Genomic DNA, 19,730 nt, shown 5'->3' on the forward strand with positions numbered 1-19,730 from the left:
TGTCTGTGGTATATACTCAGGAGTCCCTGGAGGCAGTCGTCCTAGTAAGCTATTTCTTTTTTTATTCTGATAAGATATGAATTGTTCTCTGTCTTGGTGAAGATACTCTTCTAGGAGTTGAAATAGTTCTTTCCGTGAAGAAAGCAAGTGCGCTATAAATGATTTTGTTGTTGTCCTTGGAAACATATTTCTTTTTGGTATAATCCAATTTCATTGATGAAAAGTGGGGATGGGAAAATGTAGATAAGCACTTTTTTATTTCTCACAGTATACCTATGAGGTAGGCTAAAATACTTTGTCTTTGCCATTTTGTTTTTATTTTATTTTATTTTTATCTTTTTGAGGGCCGCACCTGCAGCATATGGAGGTTCCCAGGCTAGGGGTCTAATTGGAGCTGTTAGCCACTGGCCTATACCACAGCCATAGCAACGCACAAGCCAAGCTGCGTCTGCGACCTACACCACAGCTCATGGCAACGCCGGACCCTTAACCCACTGAGCAAGGCCAGGAATTAACCCGCAACCTCATGGTTCCTAAAAGAAATACGTTTCATGGTTCCTAGTCAGATTCGTTTCCATTGAGCCACAATAGGAACTCCTGTCTTTGCCATTTTATAAATCTCTGGAAGTCATCCTTTTTAAGCTAGGAGTTCTTTGTTATGTTTACAATGCAGGTGTAAATTTTGTCTTTGAAAACTTTGTTCGTTGGGGAACTCTAGGCTGACTAAATTGTTCCCATGTTTTCACAGTAAAGAACTGTTCCTTTGGTTGAACAAGTGGATTTTGTCTGGCCTCTAAGTAGAGGTTTTGCTCTGAGCCTCTGCTCTTTGAGAGCAAGGTTTTTTCCTCTTACTTACCAGTTTAGTGTCTGGTACATAGCTTCTTAGCGAATATTAGATGGTCTGAATGGAAAGTTTCAGTTCACCTAGAATATTTAAAGAATGCTTAATGATTGATTTATCTCTTATTTGCCATGTGTAGGGTGACCACAAATTTATTGTTGAAACATGGATTTTTTTTTTTTTTTTTGTCTTTTTGCCATTTCTTGGGCTGCTCCCGCGGCATATGGAGTCTCCCAGGCTAGGGGTCTAAACGGAACTGTAGCTGCCAGCCTATGCCAGAGCCACAGCAACGCGGGATCCGAGCCGCGTCTGCAACCTACACCACAGCTCACGGCAACGCCGGATCATTAACACACTGAGGAAGGTCAGGGATCGAACCCGCAACCTCATGGTTCCTAGTTGGATTCCTAGTTAACCACTGTGCCACGACGGGAACTCCTGAAACATGGATTTTTTTTGAAAATGAGGAGAGACTATTAGTTATTATGTTTCAGACCACAGGCATAAACTTGAACTCTCTTGGGCAAACCAGCTAGGAGGTAGGGTCACCCTAGTCTTTTTTGCTGTTTTATCATAGCAGAGTCTGATGGTGAAGATTTGCAGCTTTTGGGAGTTCCTGTTGTGGCTCAGTGGAAACAAATCTGACTAGTATTTGTGAAGACACAGGTTTGATCCCTGGCCCTGCTTAGTGAGTTGGGGATCTGGTATTGCCATGAGCTGTGTTATAGGTTGCACATGTGGCTCAGATTCAGCGTTGCTGTGGCTATGACATAGACTGGTGGCTACAGCTGATTCCACCCTAGCTTGGGATCCTCCACATGCCACAAGTGTGGTCCTAAAGAGCTGAAAGAAAAAAAAAAATTGGGGCTTTTGAGTCACTGATGATACAGCTGAGTTCTAGTTCAGGCTTGGGCAAGTTATTTAACTTACCTAAAATGAGGATTTGGTTTAAATTACTGTGAAGATTAAATGAGGTAGTTTTTAGCTCATTTAATTTATAAAGCAGCTAGGACAGAAGAGCCCCTTACACTGGTGTGTTCTTATTCAGTGTTAGGTCCCTTGTCCTCTCCTCTCATCACATCATAATTAGAGGTTTTACTTTTAACTGAGACTGGCTTTGAAAGCTGTTTTTTGTTGTTGTTGTTTTTCGTTTTCTCCTTACTTTTTTTTTTCCTTCCCTTTTCCTTTTTTGGCTGCCCCACGGCATATGGGGTTTCTGGGCCAGGGATAAGATCTGAGCTGTAGTTGCGACTTACGCCACGGCTGTGTCAGCTCGGGATCCTTAAACCACTGTGCCAGGCTGAGGATCGAACCTGCATCCCAATGCTCCGGAAAAATTGCTGATCCCATTGTGCCATAGTGGGAACTCCTGAAAGCTTTTTTTTCCCCTTCTTTTTAGGGCCACACCTGCAGCACAAAGAAGTTCCTGGGTTAGAGGTTGAATCAGAACTGCAGCTGCCAGCCTACACCACAGCCACAGTAAGGCCAAATCCAAGCCACTTCTTTAGCCTACATCACAGCTCACGGCAGTGCTGGGTCCTGTAACCCATTGAGCAAGGCTAGGGATTGAACCTGCATCCTGATGGATACTAGTTGGGGTTCATTACCACTGAGCCACAACAGGAACTCCAAAGATATGCTAATAGTTTAGAGTTACTAGTTTAGCAGTGGAGAGAAGTCACTAAGTAACTTTTTCTTGTCTTTTTATCTTTTTCTAGGGCCGCACCTGTGGCATGTGGAGGTTCCCAGGCTGTAGCTGCTGGCCTGTGCCAGAGCCACAGCAACGCCAGATCCAAGCCGCGTCTGTGACCTGCATGCACCACAGCTCAGGGCAACGCCACATCCTTAACCCACTGAGTGAGACCAGAGAGCGAACCCTCAACCTCATGGTTCCTAGTTGGATTCGTTAACCACTGCACCAAGAGGGGAACTCCATCTAAGTAAACTTTGTTTCAACTAAATGGAGTGATACAAAAAAACTTTTATTGGTTAGGAAAAAAATGATTTAAATGAAAATTTCATTAAGTTACTTGTCAGTATTTTATTGCATAGAATTGTGTGTTTTCTTTTGATTGGGATTATTTTTACCCTTTTATTTTTGATTATTTTATTGCCTTTTTTTTTTTTTTGGCTTTTTTAGGGCCGTAGCCGAGGCATATGGAGGTTCCCAGGCTAGGGGTAAAATTGGAGCCTATGCCACAGCCACAGCCATACGGGATCTGAGCCGTGTCTGCAACCTACACCACAGCTTACGGCAACGCCAGATCCTTAACCCACTGATTGAGGCCAGGGATTAAACCTGCATCCTCATGCATGCTAGTCAAGAGTTGTTTCTGCCGTGCCAGGACGGGAACTCCAAGCATAGCATGTATTATGGAAGCATTTAGTATCTACCTTACCTGGATACTGGAGAAATTAAAAAAACAAAACAAAAAAAAAACAACTTTTAAGAGCCATTGTTAGAAATCGAATCCTAATCTGAGATGCAAAAGGGAAAGTGTAATGAGGATTTTCTGGAGTAATTTGGGATGGCCTTGGAACCCATCAGACTTCCATTTGTGTTAGAGGGAATTTGCACCTTTATTTGGTGTGGAAATGCAAAGGAGGCCACTACTCCTGATTGCATATAATTTGCAGTAATGTCCTCTACAAACTGATTTTTTAATACCCTTGCAAAATGATAGTGAAACCAAGCAAAGAATGATTAACAGGTTTTTTTTGTTTTTTTTTTAATGGTTAGTGCATTTTCTTTTATGGTTAGTGCTTCCTGTGTCTAATAAATTTTTACCTACTCCAAGATCACAAAGATATGCTCTTAATTTTCTTTTAAAAGCTTTATCATTTGAACTATTTAAATCTGATTCATCTCTCACTTTTGTGTATGGTATGAAGTGTAGAGGTTCAAGGTTCTCTTTCCCTTCTCCCCTCCTCCGTATGGATCTTCATTTGTTCCAGCACCATTTGTCAGAAAAACCTTACTTTCCTGTTAGATTGTTTTACTTCCTTTTTCAAGAACAGTGTGATCATATCCGTGTGGGTCTCTTTATGGATTCTCTTCTGTGCTTTGTGCCAATGCAGTACTATCTTGATTTTAGTAAGTCTTGAAATCAGATAGTGTAAACTCCAACTTTGGTCATCTTTTCAAACTTGTTTGGACTAGTCTACATCCTTTGTATTTCCTTTGTATTTCCACTTTCTTCAAAAACCCTTCTGGGATTTGAATGGGAAATCTGTAGATGAATTATGGGAGAATATACATGAAGAATAATATATTTGACAAAAGAAATATGTCTGTGATATATTAAAGACTTCTGTAACTCAGTAATAGACTAAAATTTTTCATAAGTGGTCCAGTAACTTTAACAGACATTTCACAAAGGAATTTATACAAATGGCCATTAAGCGTGTGGAAAGGTCACACTTTGTCCGTCATCAGGGATGTACAAAATTAAAACCACAGTGACATACCACTATAACACTAATTGTTGACAAAGATGGAAGCAACTAGAACTCTTATTCATTGTTGGTGGAGGGTAAAATAGTAGAACCATTTTGGAAAATTGTTCGGTGGTTTCTTTTTTTTTTTTTTTGTCTTTTGTTGTTGTTGCTATTTCTTGGGCCGCTCCCACGGCATACGGAGGTTCCCAGGCTAGGGGTTGAATTGGAGCTGTAGCCGCCGGCCTGCGCCACAGCCACAGCAACACGGGATCCGAGCCGCGTCTGCAACCTACACCACAGCTCACGGCAACGCCAGATCGTTCAAGCAAGGGCAGAGACCGAACCCGCAACCTCATGGTTCCTAGTCGGATTCGTTAACCACTGCGCCACGACGGGAACTCCATCGGTGGTTTCTTATAAGGGTAAACATAGCTATCTATGACCTAGCAGTTCCATTCCTAGGAATTTGCCCAAAGAGAAATGAAAACCCAAATATCCATCAAGAGGTGAATAGATAAATTGCGGTTATACTCATTCTTATAGTGGAATTCGATTCAACAACAAAAAGGAGTGAACTGTATGCAGTAACATGGACGAATTGCAGAAACGTACGAAGAAGAAAGAATCCGGACACGAAAGTATATGTGCAGTATGACTCCCTTTTTATAGTAAATTTCTAATCTTTTTTTGTTTGTTTTTATGGCAGCACCTGCAGCATATGGAAGTTCCCAAGCCAGGGATTGAATCTGAGGCTCAGCTGGGATCTACACTGCAACTGTGGCAATGTGGGTTCCTTTAAGCCACTGCACTAGGTCAGGGATTGGACCTGTACTACTGCAGCCACCTGAACTGCTGCAGTTGGATTCTTAACTCACTCTGCCACATTGGGACCCCCATAAATTTCTCATCTTTTCTTTTTTCTTTTTTTTCCCCTTTTTAAGGGCCACACCTGAGGCATATGGAAGTTCCCAGGCTAGGGTTGAATGAGAGCTGCAGCTGCTGGTCTACACTACAGCCATAGAAACGTGGATCTGAGCTATGTCTGGAACCTACACCTCAGCTCATGGCAACCCTGGATCCTTAACCCACTGAGCAAGGCTAGGGATTGAACCTGCATCCTCATGGATACTAGTTGGGTTCTTAACATTGGGATCCACAATGGGAACTCCTAAATTTCTGGTCTTAGAGTATCATGTTAAAAGTGAGTACTCAGTAGTCAGATTGTCTGGATTCAAATCCATATTCCCCATTAAGTAGTAAGACCTTGAGCAAGTTACTTAACATGTGTAAGCCTTTGGTTTCTTAACTGTAAATGGAATAATAGTAACAATTTCTTTCTTTCTTTCTTTTTTTTTGCTCTTTAGGGTTGTACCCGCAGCATATGGAGGTTCCCAGGCTAGGAGTCGAATGGGAGCTACAGCTGCTGGCCTCCACCACAGCCACAGCAATGCAGGATCCGAGCTGCATCTGTGACCTACATCACAGCTCATGGCAGCGTGGGATCCTTAACCCACTGAGCAAGGCCAGGGGTTGAACCCTCAACCTCATGGTTCCTAGTTGGATTTGTTCCTGCTGCACCACGACAGGAACTACATCAGTAACAATTTCTTTAAACAGAAAATTATCGGGTGGGTTCTATGTCCTGGAGGTGTTATACGACTGTTAGAATTTTCTAAGAACCCTCTATGAGTTTTTCAAAAAAATTTTATTGAAGTGTAGTTGATTTACAATGTTGCTGTACAGCAAAGTGATTCAGTTTACATATATGTATATGTATATATACACACATAGCTCTTTTTCATTATGGTTTATCACGGGATATTGAATATAGCTCCCTGTGCTATATGGTAGGACTCTTGTTTTTTCATCAATTCTATATATAATAGTTTGCATCTGATAATCCCAAACCCTATTCTTCCCTCCCCTACATCTCCTCTCCCTGGGCAACCACAAGTCTATTCTCTATATCTGTGAGCCTGTTTTTGTTTTGTGGGTATGTTCATTTGCATTGTGGTTTTTTTTTTTTTTTTTTTTTTTTGGCTGCACCCATGGCATATGGAAGTTCCTGGGCCAAGGATCGAACCATCGACACTGCAGTGACACCAGATTCGTAACTTGCTGCACAAGAGAACTTCATTTTTTTAGATTCCACATATAAGCGATATCATATGGTATTTTTCTTTCTCTTCTGACTTAATCTCTAGGTCCATCCATATTGCTGCAGAGGGCATTTTTTCACTTTCTTATGGCTGAGTAGTATTCCATTTTCTGTGTGCATGTGTCTATGTTTGTGTATATGTATACACCATATCTTTGTCTATTCATCTGATGGACCTTTAAGTTGCTTCCATGTTTTGCCTATTGTAAATAGTGCTGCTGTGAACATTGGGGTGTATATATATATCTTTTTCAAATTATAGTTTTATCTGGGTATATGCACAGGAGTGGGATTGCTGGATCATATGGCAATTTAGTTTTTTGGGGGGGAACCTCCATATTCTTTTCTATGGTGACTAAACCAATCTGCATTCCCACCAGCCTTGTAGAAGGATTTCCTTTTCTCTACACCCTCTTCAAACTTTTTTTTTAATTTCAATTAAAAAAAATTTTTTTTGGACTTCCCGTGTGGCTCACAACATAACTACTTGGCGTTGCTTCTACAGTGGCTGTGGCTCGACCCCTGGCCTGGGAACTTCCATATGCCGCAGGTGCAGCCACTTGTTTATTAAAAAAAAAAAAATTTTAATGGCTGCACCTGTGGCATATGGAAGTTTCTGTGTCAGAGATTGAGTCTGAGCTGAGGCTGCAACCTACACTGCAGCTGTGGCAACACTGGATCCTTTACCCTACTGCACTGGCCAGGGTTTCAGCCTGCACCTCTGCAGCAACCTGAGCCACTGCAGTTGGATTTTTTTTTTTTTTTTTTTTTTTTTTTGTCTTTTGTTGTTGTTGTTGCTATTTCTTGGGCCGCTCCCTCGGCATTATTGTTGTTGTTGTTGTTGTTGCCATTTCTTGGGCCGCTCCCGCGGCATATGGAGGTTCCCAGGCTAGGGGTCCAATCGGAGCTGGAGCCACCGGCCTACGCCAGAGCCACAGCAACGCGGGATCCGAGCCGTGTCTGCAACCTACACCACAGCTCACGGCAACGCCGGATCGTTAACCCACTGAGCAAGGGCAGGGACCGAACCCGCAACCTCATGGTTCCTAGTCGGATTCGTTAACCACTGCGCCACGACGGGAACTCCTGCAGTTGGATTTTTAACCCACTGTGCCACAGTGGAACACCAGTATTTGTTATTTATAGATTTTTTTTTTCTTTTTTTTCCCCCACACCCATGGCATGAGGAAGTTCTGGGCCAGGGATCAAATCCACACCACAGTAGGCACTGCAGTGACAGTGCAGGATCCTTAACCCTCTGTGCCACAAGGGAACTCCTGCATTTGAGATTTAAATTTGTAAAGTGTTACGAGTTATTTTTCATGATTTAGCTTTACTTTTAAACTTTTTTTCTGTGCAAAAATGATCCATTTTTACATGTCTATTGATATATTCCCCAGTTGATAAAATTCACCATTTTAAGTATATATGGTTTTAGTATATTCATTGGTTTTAATATATTCACAAGAGTTGGAGCAGTCACCTCATTGTTGGTTTAGAACATTATCATCAGCCCAGAAAGAAACCCTTGCATATAGCAGTTACTCTCCCATTCCCACCTATCCCATCCTAAACCTCTGTCTCATGCAAACACTCATCAATTTTTTGTTTCTATGAGACCTACCTTTTCTTTCTCTCTCTCTCTCTTTTTTTTTTTTTTTTTGCTTTTTAGGGCCACACCTACAGCATAGGGAGGTTCCCAGGCTAGGGGTCAAATTAGAGCTATAGCTGCCAGCCACAGCCACAGCAACTCAGGATCTGAGCCTCATCTGGGACCCACACCACAGCTCACAGCAATGCCCGATCCCCAGCCCACTGGGTGAGGCCAGGGATTGAACCTGGAACCTCATGGTTACTAGTCAGATTCATTTTCGCTGCATTACAGTGGGAACTACTGAAACCTACCTTTTCTGGATATCTCAAATAAATGTAGTTGTACAATATGAAGCCTTTGTTGTCTGGCGTGTTCACTTATAGTTTCAGAGTGCCTTTATGTTATAGCATCTGTTAATACTCCATCTCTTTCTATTGCCAAAAAATATTCCATTGTATGGATATATCACATTTTATTTACCCCATTCATCAGTTGGTAGACATTTACACTTTTTGCACTTTTTGGCTATTGTGAATATTGCCAGGAAGATTCATGTCTAAGTTTTAATTTTGTGAACATGTATTTTCATTTTTCTTGGGTATACCTAGAAGTGGAATTGCTGGGTCATCTGATAACTGTGTTTAACCTTTTGAGAAACTACCAGACTTTTCCAAAATGGCTTTATTCCCACCAGCAATATATGAGGGTTCTAGTTTCCCTACATCCAGTGTCAACACTTTGTTATTATCTGTCTTTATTATGACATTCATTCTAGTGGTTTTCTTGTGGCTTTGATTTGTATTTCCCTGATGCATGATGATAAACCATCTTTTCATGTGCTTACTAGCCATTCATTGATATATCCCCTTGGAAGAAATGTCTTCATATCCTTTGCTCACTTTTAAATCAGTTACTTGTCTTTTTGTTTTGTGTTTTAAGAGCTTTTAAAAGTACATCTGGATTATCAGTCTCTTATGAGATGTATGATTTGGAAATATTTAAGTCCAATTTATCTGTTTTTCCTTTTGTTGCTTTTGCTATTGGTATATTATCTAAGAAACCTTTACCTCAGAGTTCTCTGGTGGCTCAGCAGGTTAAGGATCCAGTGTTATTGCTGCGGCGCAAGTTTGGCCAAGAAAAGAAACCATCATCTCATCCAAGGTCATGAGGATTTACCTTTATGTTTCCTTTTAAGAATTTTTTTTTTTTTTTTTTTTTTTTTGGCCCTCAGCTATTTATTACTGAGGCAAAGTGCTATGCAGAAACACCAACACAAAGAGGACCCATTTCCTGATATATCCAACTGTGGCTGTGGTGTTTTCAGTGTGATATAAGATGCAAGTGACTGCCACCCAGCATAAATATGTGCGTCACCTCATATGCAGAGTTATAGACCCAGCTTGGTTCTTCTCCAGTGTCTTCTCAAGTTGTACCTGGTTGGTTGGTTTCTTTTTTTGCTTTTTTTTTTTTTAGGGCCGCATCCACGGCATATGAAGGTTCCCAGGCTAGGGGTCCATTTGGAGCTACAGCTGCTGGCCTATGCCACAGCCATAGCAATGCAGGATCCGAGCTGCGCCTTCAACCTACACCACAGCTCATGGCAATGCCAGATCCTTAACCCACTGAGCGAGGCCAGGGAGATCCCACAACCTCATGGTTCCTAGCTGGATTCGTTTCCACTGTGCCATGACGGGAACTCCATGTACCTGGTTTTATTACCAGTTTCCATTCGAATCCATGGGGGGATGGAATGATTTTTCTTTTGCTTTTTGGTCAGGAATTGCTTGATTCTCAAAAGTCTTGTGAGAAGACATGGCAAGGAGCTAATTCAGCTTCACAGAGGACGGTAGAGAAGAGAAAAGAGTTTTTTTTTTTTTTTTTTTTATTTCTTTGTTGTTTTATGGCCACACCTGTGGCATATGGAAGTTCCTAGGCTAGGGGTCTAATTGGAGCTACAGCTGCTGGCTTACACCACAGCAACTCAGGATCTAAGCTGTGTCTGTGCCCACACCACGTCTCATGGCAACGCTGGATCCTTAATCTGCTGGGCGACCAAGGATCAAACCCTCATCCTCATGGATACTGTTTGGGTTCATTACCGCTGAACCACAATGGGAACTCCTAAGATTTTTTCTAATGTAGGTAGGTCTGTGAGCTCTTTTGAGTTAATTTTTATGTATAGTGTAAGGAAGAGTTTCACTTCATTCTTTTGCCTGTGACTGTCCACTTCTCATGACACCATTTATTGAAAAGGATGTTTTTTCCCCCAATTGAATTACTTTTGACACCCTTGTTGGAAATCAGTTGACTCTAAATGTAAGGGTTTATTTCTGGACTCTCAGTTGTTCCATTGATCTGTATTTCTAGCCTTAGGTGAGTACTACACATCTTAATAACTGCTTCAGCTGTGTAGTAAGTTTTGAAATTGGAAGTATGAGTCTTCTAAATTTGCCCTTCATTTTCATGATTATTTTGCCTCTCCTATATCCCTTGCATTTCTTTATGAATTTTAGAATCGGCTTGTCTATTTCTTCAACAAAAGCCAGCTTGAATTTTGATAGAAATCAATGTTTAGGAGTTCCCGTCGTGGCGCAGTGGTTAACGAATCCGACTAGGAACCATGAGGTTGCGGGTTGGGTCCCTGCCCTTGCTCAGTGGGTTAACGATCCGGCGTTGCCGTGAGCTGCGGTGTAGGTTGCAGACGCGGCTCGGATCCCGCGTTGCTGTGGCTCTGGCGTAGGCCGGTGGCTACAGCTCCGATTCAACCCCTAGCCTGGGAACCTCCATATGCCGCGGAAGCGGCCCAAGAAATAGCAACAACAACAACAGCAACAACAAAAGACAAAAAGACAAAAAAAAAAAAAAAAAAAAAAAAAGAAATCAATGTTTAATATTGTTGCCCTGTTAGAAATGTTATTATCAGGAGTTCCATTGTGGCATAACGGGATTAGCACCAGGATGCAGGTTTAATTGCTCGTGAGGAACAGTGGGTTAAGGATCTGGTGTTGCTGCAGCCGTGGCATAGGTCACAACTGTGGCCCAGATCTGATCTCTGGCCCAGGAACTCCATGTGCCATGCCATAGGGCAACCAAAAAAGAAAAAGAATGAGAAAGAGAAAGAGAAAGGAATGAGAAAGAGAAAGGAAGAAAGAAGGAAGGTTGTCATTTGATCTGTGAGCCATAGGGTGTCTTTTCATTTTTTTAGTTCTTTTATTTTTTTCAGCAATGTCTTACAGTTCTTTGGTTAACTATAAGTTCTTTTTGATGCTACTATAAATGGAATTATTTTCTTAATTTCATTTTCAGATTGTTCATTATTATTGTATAGAAATGTAATTGATTTTTGTACATTGTTCTTGCATCCTACAAGATTACTGAGTTTGTTTATTCTAATTTTTAGTTCATTCCTTAGAATTATCTATCTATATACAAGATATGTTATCTATAAATAGCGAGAGTTTTACTTCTTTGTTTCCAATCAGGATGTTCACCCTCCCTCCCTTTCTCCCTCCCTTCCTTCCTTTCCTAATTGCCCTAGTTAGAGTTTTCAGTATAATTTTGAACAGAGGTTATGAAAGCAGACAACTGTGTCTTGTTCCTGATCTTAAGGGGGATAGCATTCTGTCTTTCACTATTAGGTATGATGTTAGCTGTGAGTTTTCTGTAGGTGTCCTTTATCAGGTTGAGGGAGTTCACTTCTATCCCTAGTTTGTCAAGTGTTTTTATTTTGAAATAGTGTTGGATTTTGTCAAATAATTTTTGTTTCTCTTGAGAAGATCAAGTGATCAATTTGTCATTTTAATGTAGTATAACATATTGATTGATATGCAGATATTACACCAGTCTTGCATTCCTTGTATAAATTCTACTTAGAAATGTTGTATAGGAGTTCCAGCTGTATCTCAGATTCCATCCCTGGCCTGGGAACTTCCACAAGGGCGGCCAAAAAAAGAAAAGAAAGAAATGGTGTATGATTCTTTTTATATGCTGCTGGATTCAGTGTTAATACAATTGCCCCTTTAACAACATGACTTTGAGCTTCATGGAACCACTTTTACGTGAATTGTTTTCCAGTAACTCCAAACTGCACCACCTGTGGTTGGTTGAATAGGTGGATATGGAACCACAGGTACAGAACTACACATTTGGAGGGCTGATTGTAAAGTTATATCTGGATTTTCTATTGCAAGTTGGGTTGGTGTCCCAGCCCCACCCCCTGCCACATTGTTCAAGGGTCACCTATATTTTGCTGAGGATTTTTGTGTCTGTGTTCTAAGGGATGTTAGTCTATATGGTTATCCCTTGGTATCCATGGGGGATTGGTTCCAGAACCACCTGCAGATACTGAAATTTGTAGAAGCTCAATCCCTTATATAAAATGGCATAGTCAGTGCTCCATATTTGTGGGTTCTGCATTTGTGGATACAGAGGGCTGACTAGTTTTCTTGTGATGTTTTTGCCTGATTTTGAAATTAGGGTAATGCTGGCATTATAGAATTTTTGTTTCTGTTATTTTGAAGAGTTTGTGAAGTATTGGTATTCTTTTTTAAATGTTTGGTAAAATTCACCAGTGGAGCCATTTGGCCTGTGCTTTTTTTCTTTCTTTTTTTCTTTTATGGCTGCTCCCAAGGCACATGGAAGTTCCTAGGCTAGGGGTCAAATCGCAGCTGCAGCTGCAGTCTGTGCCATAGGCATAGCAACACCAGATCCCAGCCTCATCTACAACTTGTAGCAGTGCCAAATCCTTGATCCCTGAGCAAGGCCAGCGTTTGAACTTGTATCCTCATGGACATTATATGAGGTTCTTAACCCACTGAACCGCAAGGTGAGCTCCTGGCCTGGGCTTTTCTTTGTGGAGTGTTAGAAGCATTAAATTTTAGATGATCTTTTTCATCACACTTTTCATTTTCTGTTCCTTTGACCATACATACATTATAAAGGATCCATACCCTAACCTGCTGTTTCCTCATTCAGAGATAGGGATATTTGTAAATAATGCAAATTCCTCATTTAACATTTAACATGGTTTAACACCTGTAAGTAATAACAACAGTTTGAACTCTCATGGCACTTTATCTGTATATATCTTTTAAGTGATGTATCACCTTCAGTCGTAATAGGTTTAGGCTACAGATTGCCTGAGTGATGGGGGAGTGAAGGTGGGAAATCCACTTATTTTGTTACTTTAATATTTGGCCTTTTATATAAGCTGTAGCTAATAACCGGCTACATACTGTCTTTAGTCTCTTAAATGCTTTAAAGCTATAATTGTTCTCACAAGAACTTTACTTTTATTCAGCCTTTTTTGTACTAACCTTGGCAAATGTAAGTATTACTTCTTTTTTTCCTTTTTTTGGCCATCCTTGCTGCATGTGGAAGCTTCTGGGCTGGGATCAAACCTGAGCTACAGCAGCAGCCCAGGCCACTGCAGAGACAACACGCCAGATCCTTAACCCACTGAGCATGGGAGAACTCTGTGTATGGATTACTTCTTCTTCTTCTTTTTTTTTTTTTTTTTTTTGTTTTTTAGGGCTGCACCTGCGGCATATGGAAGTTCCCAGGCTATACTGAATTGGAGCTGCAGCTGCTGGACTGTGCCATAGCTATGCTGGATCCTTAACCCACTGAGTGAGGCCATGAATTGAACCCTTATTCTCACGGATAGTAGTTGGGTTTGTTACTGCTGAGCCACAATGGGAACTCCTGGGATTACTTCTTAAAGGCAGATATGATTGAACACTTTTAGATATCTAACTAAATCAGTGATTCTCACTCTTCTGAGATATTTTGATATCTTCTTTGTCTTCTCTGAGATATTTTGATGGGTAGTTTGCCAAAGAATGGTCAGATAAGTTTGGAATTCCTCTTGGAGAGAGATGCTAAGAGCACATTAACATATTAAAGACCAAAGAATCTTAAGTCTGACTTTAATGCTTAAATATTTTTAATATTAGTGGTCATTTGTTAATATTTTGAGCTAGTACTCAGAGAAGCAAACTTTGGGAAATGCTTCTCCAAATAATTGTTATGAAACCAATTTGGGGCTGCATTTATAGATAGAAATGAGAAGTGAAAATAGAGTTAAGTGTGAAAAGTTTAATTGTGTAGGTCTTAGAACAAATACTTAAAGGCCATAGTTGTGACTTTAGTATTTTATGATGTAGTCATTATATATCTTGTTCTTAACATTGCTATTAGGAAAAAAAATAAAACTCACCACTTTCCCTTAAAAATGCTGTTTAAAAAACCAGACTATAAACTGTTTCTTTTTTCTTTTCTTTTCTGTCTGTCTGTCTGTCTTTCTGTCTGTCTGTCTGTCTGCCTTTTTAGGCCCGCACCTGCGGCATATGGAAATTCCCAGATGAGGGGTCGAATCGGAACTGTAGCTGCTGGCCTCTGTGACAGCCATAGCAACACCAGATCTGAGCCATGTCTGCAGCCTATACCATAGCTCATGGCAACGCTGGATCCTCAACCCACTGAGCAAGGCCAGGGATCAAATCCACAATCTCATTGGTTCCTAGTCAGATTTGTTTCTGCTGCCCACGACTGGAACTCCTATAAACTGTTTCTTAGACTAGACTACTATTTGCACAATGCCTCTTAACTCATTTCCATCGAGAGATAGGATGGCTTTCTCTTGAAGTAGATGTCTTTGTTAGGCTTTTTATTTGAAGGAAGATGGAAATCCTGTCCTCAGGTAAGAATCAGCAATTGGTGCAGGTGTTTTTCAGGTTCTTGTCTAGAAATAATACTTTGATCTCTCAGCTCTCCGTATTTACCTAAGCTTGCCTGAAAGACAAATTTTATGGAGGATTCCTTGAAAGATATTTAGTTCATCTATTCTCCTGTCATTGTTCAGCAAGGATAGATAATGAATGAATGAACCTGCTTAAGTTTGTTACCTGGCTTTTGAAGTCTTATTTAAACTTTCGTCCCTAAATCATATGTCCAGGATGGGAGTAGATGCCTATGGTCATTGACTACAGATTGTCTTTATATAGAAAGTAACATTAGAACTAGAGTTTTGTAGCCTTGACGTTTAAAACTATGCTTTAACAGCAAGTTAAGGAGTTCCTCTTGTGGCTTAGTGGGTTAAGGACCCAACGGCTGTCTCTGTGAGGATATGGGTTCAATCCTTGGCCTCATTCTGTGAGTTAAGGATCCAGTGTTGCCATAAGCTGTGGCATAGGTGGCAGTTGTGGCTTGGATCTAGTGTTGCTGTGGTTGTGGCATAGGCCTCCGCTGCAGCTCCATTTCAGCTCCTAGCCTGGGAACTTCCATATGCTACAGGAGTGGCCATAAAAAGAAAAAGAAAAAGAAAATTAATATATATTCATTTATAATATCAGGACTCATGAGATAGGGACTCTTTGCCCAGATAGTTTATAGTTTAGTAAGGGCGCTAAGGAGTCCGTGTATAAAGTAAGTAGACTATGAGATCATATAAGTGCCATGCTTTGTATAAATAACCATTTAGAAGTTCAAAGAAGACAACAGTCTTAGCTGAGAATAATCTGAAAGTGTTACCTGGAATAGGGTATTTCATTTTGTCTTTAAAGGATTTTATTTCAGCTTGGTAAGACATTTTTTTTTTTCCTTTTTTTTTTTTTTAGGGCTGCACCCATGGCATATGGGAGTTCCCAGGCTAAGGGGTCAAATCAGAGCTGTAGCCACCAGCCTACTCCACAGCCACAGCAACAAGGGATCTGAGCTGCATTTGTGACCTGCACCACAGCTTATGGCAATGCCGGATCCCCGAACCACTGATAGAGGCCAGGGATCAAATCCGCATCCTCATGGATACTAGTTGGATTCATTCCCGCTGGGCCACAATGGGAAGTCCAAGACTTTTCTTTTTTTTTTTTTTTTTTTGTCTTTTTGGCATTTCTTGGGCTGCTCCCGTGGCATATGGAGGTTCCCAGGCTAGGAGTCGAATCGGAGCTGTAGCCACTGGCCTACGCCAGAGCCACAGCAACGTGGGATCTGAGACGCGTCTGCAACCTACACCACAGCTCACGGCAACGCCGGATCGTTAACCCACTGAGCAGGGGCAGGGACCGAACCCGCAACCTCATGGTTCCTAGTCAGATTCGTTAACCACTGTGCCACGACGGGAACTCCCAAGACTTTTCTTATGGGGACATTATTCATAGAGTAAGGGCAAGATAGCATCCGTAAAGGCATAGGCAGTAATTAAACGGTGCAGATCAGTCAGTCCAAGATTATACTTGAACACAGATAGCTAAGTCTGATATATGAGAATATGATTTGAAGGCAGATACTTTACTCTTGCTGTCAATCTCTAGTCAGAGGAGCAGAAGAATGATCACCGTCCAGTTGCAGGATAACCATTAAAGAGCCCAGAGTTCAGGGTAATGCACCAGGGCAATCACTGGTGAATTGCTCTGACAGCATATATTGATAGTTCTTCTATCCTTTGAAATGGCGCTAAGAGCCTGTGATTAGGCGAATTTTAAAGAGCTCTTCCCTTGAAGATTGGAATGGATCTGACAGGAAGCTAGGAGACATTTTCAGGGTATGCTTAATCTGTGTAGATTTTAGGAAAGTAGTAAAAGATTAAATTGCAAAAGTAACTTGAAGCCTTATGATAAAGGTCTTTGAATTTCAAGTTGAGGAATTTAGACTATATTGAATTTTGGAAAGCTGTTGAGGGATAACAGCATAATCAGAGTGATGTTTTGGGAATACTGATCTGGCAGTAGCTGCAAAGATAGAGTGAGAAGAATCTGGAGGTGGGAAGCCAAATTAGGAAGCAGTAGTCTGGGTGTGTAAGTACGTGTGAATGTTCTTAATGCCACCGAGTTTTATACATAAAAAATGATTAAAATGTATTTTACAACAATAAAGATCTAATCAAAGCCTTTAAAAATACTCCCTGACTCTCCAGATATCATCATAAGATTTCTTCTTGTGGAGATATGTCAGGAACTTCATGCTTTTAGCACCCCCTCTCTTTAGCCTTGTGGATATAAGAGAGTTCTATTTCATGGCTGCTATTTCAGCTATCAATGGTGATATGCTATAAAGGTGAATTCTGGGAGAATCTGACTGTAGGATTGGTATTGGTGTCACAAGGGGGCACTTAAATTGAACACTGTAAGACCATAGAAGTAACTCTAATCTTTCCTGGACAAATTGGTTTTGACTTCCTCATATTATGTAGCCAATCACTGAGGAATTATTTTTGAAAATAGCTCTTTTTGAGTCACTGAGTATTTCTTTGTAGTCATACCTTCATACCCCCTTAATGAGGACCGTTTTTCTTATTACCCAAAATAAGTAGATAATAAGGTCGTTTATTTTGTAATGAAACCTTAGGCGGGAGCTAAGCAGCATTTTTTTTTAACTATAGTTTATCTACGGTATTGTATTCGTTTGAGGTATACAGCGAAGGGATTTAGTTTTATGGATATACATTTTCAGATTTTTTTCCACTATAACTGATTATAAGACATTGAATATAGTTTGCTGTGCTATACAATAATCCTTATTGTTTATTTTAATATAGTGCTGTATATCTGGTAATTCTATAGTCCTAATTTGTCTTATACTCCTCTTTCTCCTTTGGTAACCATAAATTTGTTTCCTATGTCTGTGAGTCTGTTTCTGATTTTGTTTTTGTTTTATGCTCACAGTATGCAGAAGTTCCCTGGCCTGGGATCGAACTTGAGCCATAGCAGTGACGCTGGATCCTTAACTGCTAGGCCGCCAGGAAATTCCCTTTTCTTTTTTGCTGGCTTCTTTAACTTTTTGAAGTTCATTCATGTTATTACATGTATCAGTTGTTTAGTCTTTTTTGTTGCTGAATAACATTCCATTGTGACTTGACATATTTTTATATTATATGGTGCAGGTTTTTCCCTTTTTTTTTTTTTTTTTTTGTCTTTTTAGGGCTGCATTCATGGTAGGGAAGTTCCCAGGCTAGGGGTTGAATCAAAGTTGCAGCCGCTGGCCTACAGCACAGCCACAGCAATGCCAGATCCAAACTGCATCCTCATTCTAAACTGCAGCTTATGGCAGTGCCAGATCCTTAAGCCACTGAGAGAGGCCAGTACTGAACCCACATCCTCACAGAGACATTGTCAGGTCCTTATCTTGCTGAGCTACAATAGGAACTCCAATAATATTCCGTTGTATAGACATACACATTTTGTTTATCCATTTACCAGTTAATGGATGTTTAGATGAGGTGTACAACAGTAAACTTGTGGTACAGATTTGAATAATTGTGAATAATTGTAGGGTGAAAGGGAATTGGGTAAATATTTTAAGGTACTGTTTCATGAATTTTATTATGTCAGTTGACAGTATTTCTGTATTTTGTTGTTTTTCTCATCCTTTTAACTTCTGTCTTTGAATTAGGAGGCAGTGCCTGGTGAGATCTTTCTGCAGATTGCTATATTCTCTTGTGTTCTAGAAGGTCTGATTTCTTTTCACATTGATAGCAAGCAGGCAAAATAGAGGGGGAATAAATAGTATTTAACCTTTTGCTTTGTGTCTCTGTTCCATAGCCGTGCAGTCAGAAACTTGTGCATGAGGACAGATTTGTTCTATGGCCTCGGAGTTGGGTGCCGGGGACGATGGCGGCTATACTGAGCTCGCAAAGCCCCTCTATCTTCAATACTTGGAGAGGGCCCTTCGGTTGGACCATTTCCTGCGACAAACGTCAGCCATCTTCAATAGGAATATTTCTAGGTATGCTGTTCCATCTTCCCAGTATGTTTCACTACATTTCTGATTCTCATTATTTCTGTAGATCTTAGGGTTAAAGTGTTTTATGGGTTTTGAGATGTTTGATTTTTTTTTTCTTCTTTCTTTCAAATAAAATACTTCTATAAAGTGTTCATAACCATAAATTATAATATTTTGCTGGGTCAGCTTTTATTGTGGCTTCACCATTTTTCAATTTATAGTGATGAAAGTGAAGATGGACTGGATGACAGTAATCCTTTATTGCCCCAGTCTGGGGATCCCTTGATACAAGTTAAGGAAGAACCTCCAAATTCATTGCTTGGTGAAACTTCTGGAGCAAGCAGTTCTGGAATGTTAAACACATACTCATTGAATGGAGTTCTGCAGTCAGGTCAGTGTGGTATGAGATCCCGTTTTGGCTGTTGGTTCTGTTAAGGCAGTAGTCCTTTCATATTTTTATTCTTTGTTTCTCTATACAGAATCAAAATCTGACAAAGGGAATTTATATAACTTCTCTAAGTTGAAGAAAAGCAGAAGGTGGCTAAAGGTAAGAGATGAGGCAGAATCTTTTTTTTTTTTTTTTTTTTTTTTTTGTCTTTTTCTAGGGCTGGACCTGAGGCATATGGAGGTTCCCAGGCTAGGGGAAGAATTGGAGCTTTAGCTGCTGGCCTACACCACAGTCACAGCAACACTGATCCAAGCCGCCTCTGTGACCTACACCACAGCTCATGGCATCACTGGATCCTTTAACCCACTGAGCCACAAGGGAACTCCTTCATAGGTATTTTTGAGAATGGAGCACTATTCTGAGTGAGGGAGTACAAGCAGAATTATTAATTTATTTTTTATTAGTTCCTGAGTAGTTCATTCCCTGTACTGGGAGATGCCCTTGCAGATAGAAAGGCTTTCTGCCCTGAGGAGCTTACATTAAGAGCATTTCAGTCAGAAGGAACAATTGTAAAAGTGCTGAGAAATGAAGCAAC

General features: G+C 40.6%; 1 protein-coding gene across 1 annotated transcript in view; it reads left to right on the forward strand.

The window, feature by feature from the left end:
• INO80 (INO80 complex subunit) overlaps positions 1-19,730 on the forward strand; it is a 139,923-nt gene that overhangs the window by 13,252 nt on the left and 106,941 nt on the right. The window contains exons 2-4 of the mRNA XM_003121588.5: positions 18,567-18,750; positions 18,969-19,138; positions 19,227-19,294. Of these exons, the coding sequence (XP_003121636.1) occupies positions 18,608-18,750; positions 18,969-19,138; positions 19,227-19,294 (381 nt within the window). The 5' untranslated portion in view covers positions 18,567-18,607. The remainder of the gene's footprint in view (positions 1-18,566; positions 18,751-18,968; positions 19,139-19,226; positions 19,295-19,730) is intronic.

The sequence above is a fragment of the Sus scrofa genome, chromosome 1 (genome assembly GCF_000003025.6).
Source record: "Sus scrofa isolate TJ Tabasco breed Duroc chromosome 1, Sscrofa11.1, whole genome shotgun sequence".
Taxonomy (NCBI): Eukaryota; Metazoa; Chordata; class Mammalia; order Artiodactyla; family Suidae; genus Sus; species Sus scrofa.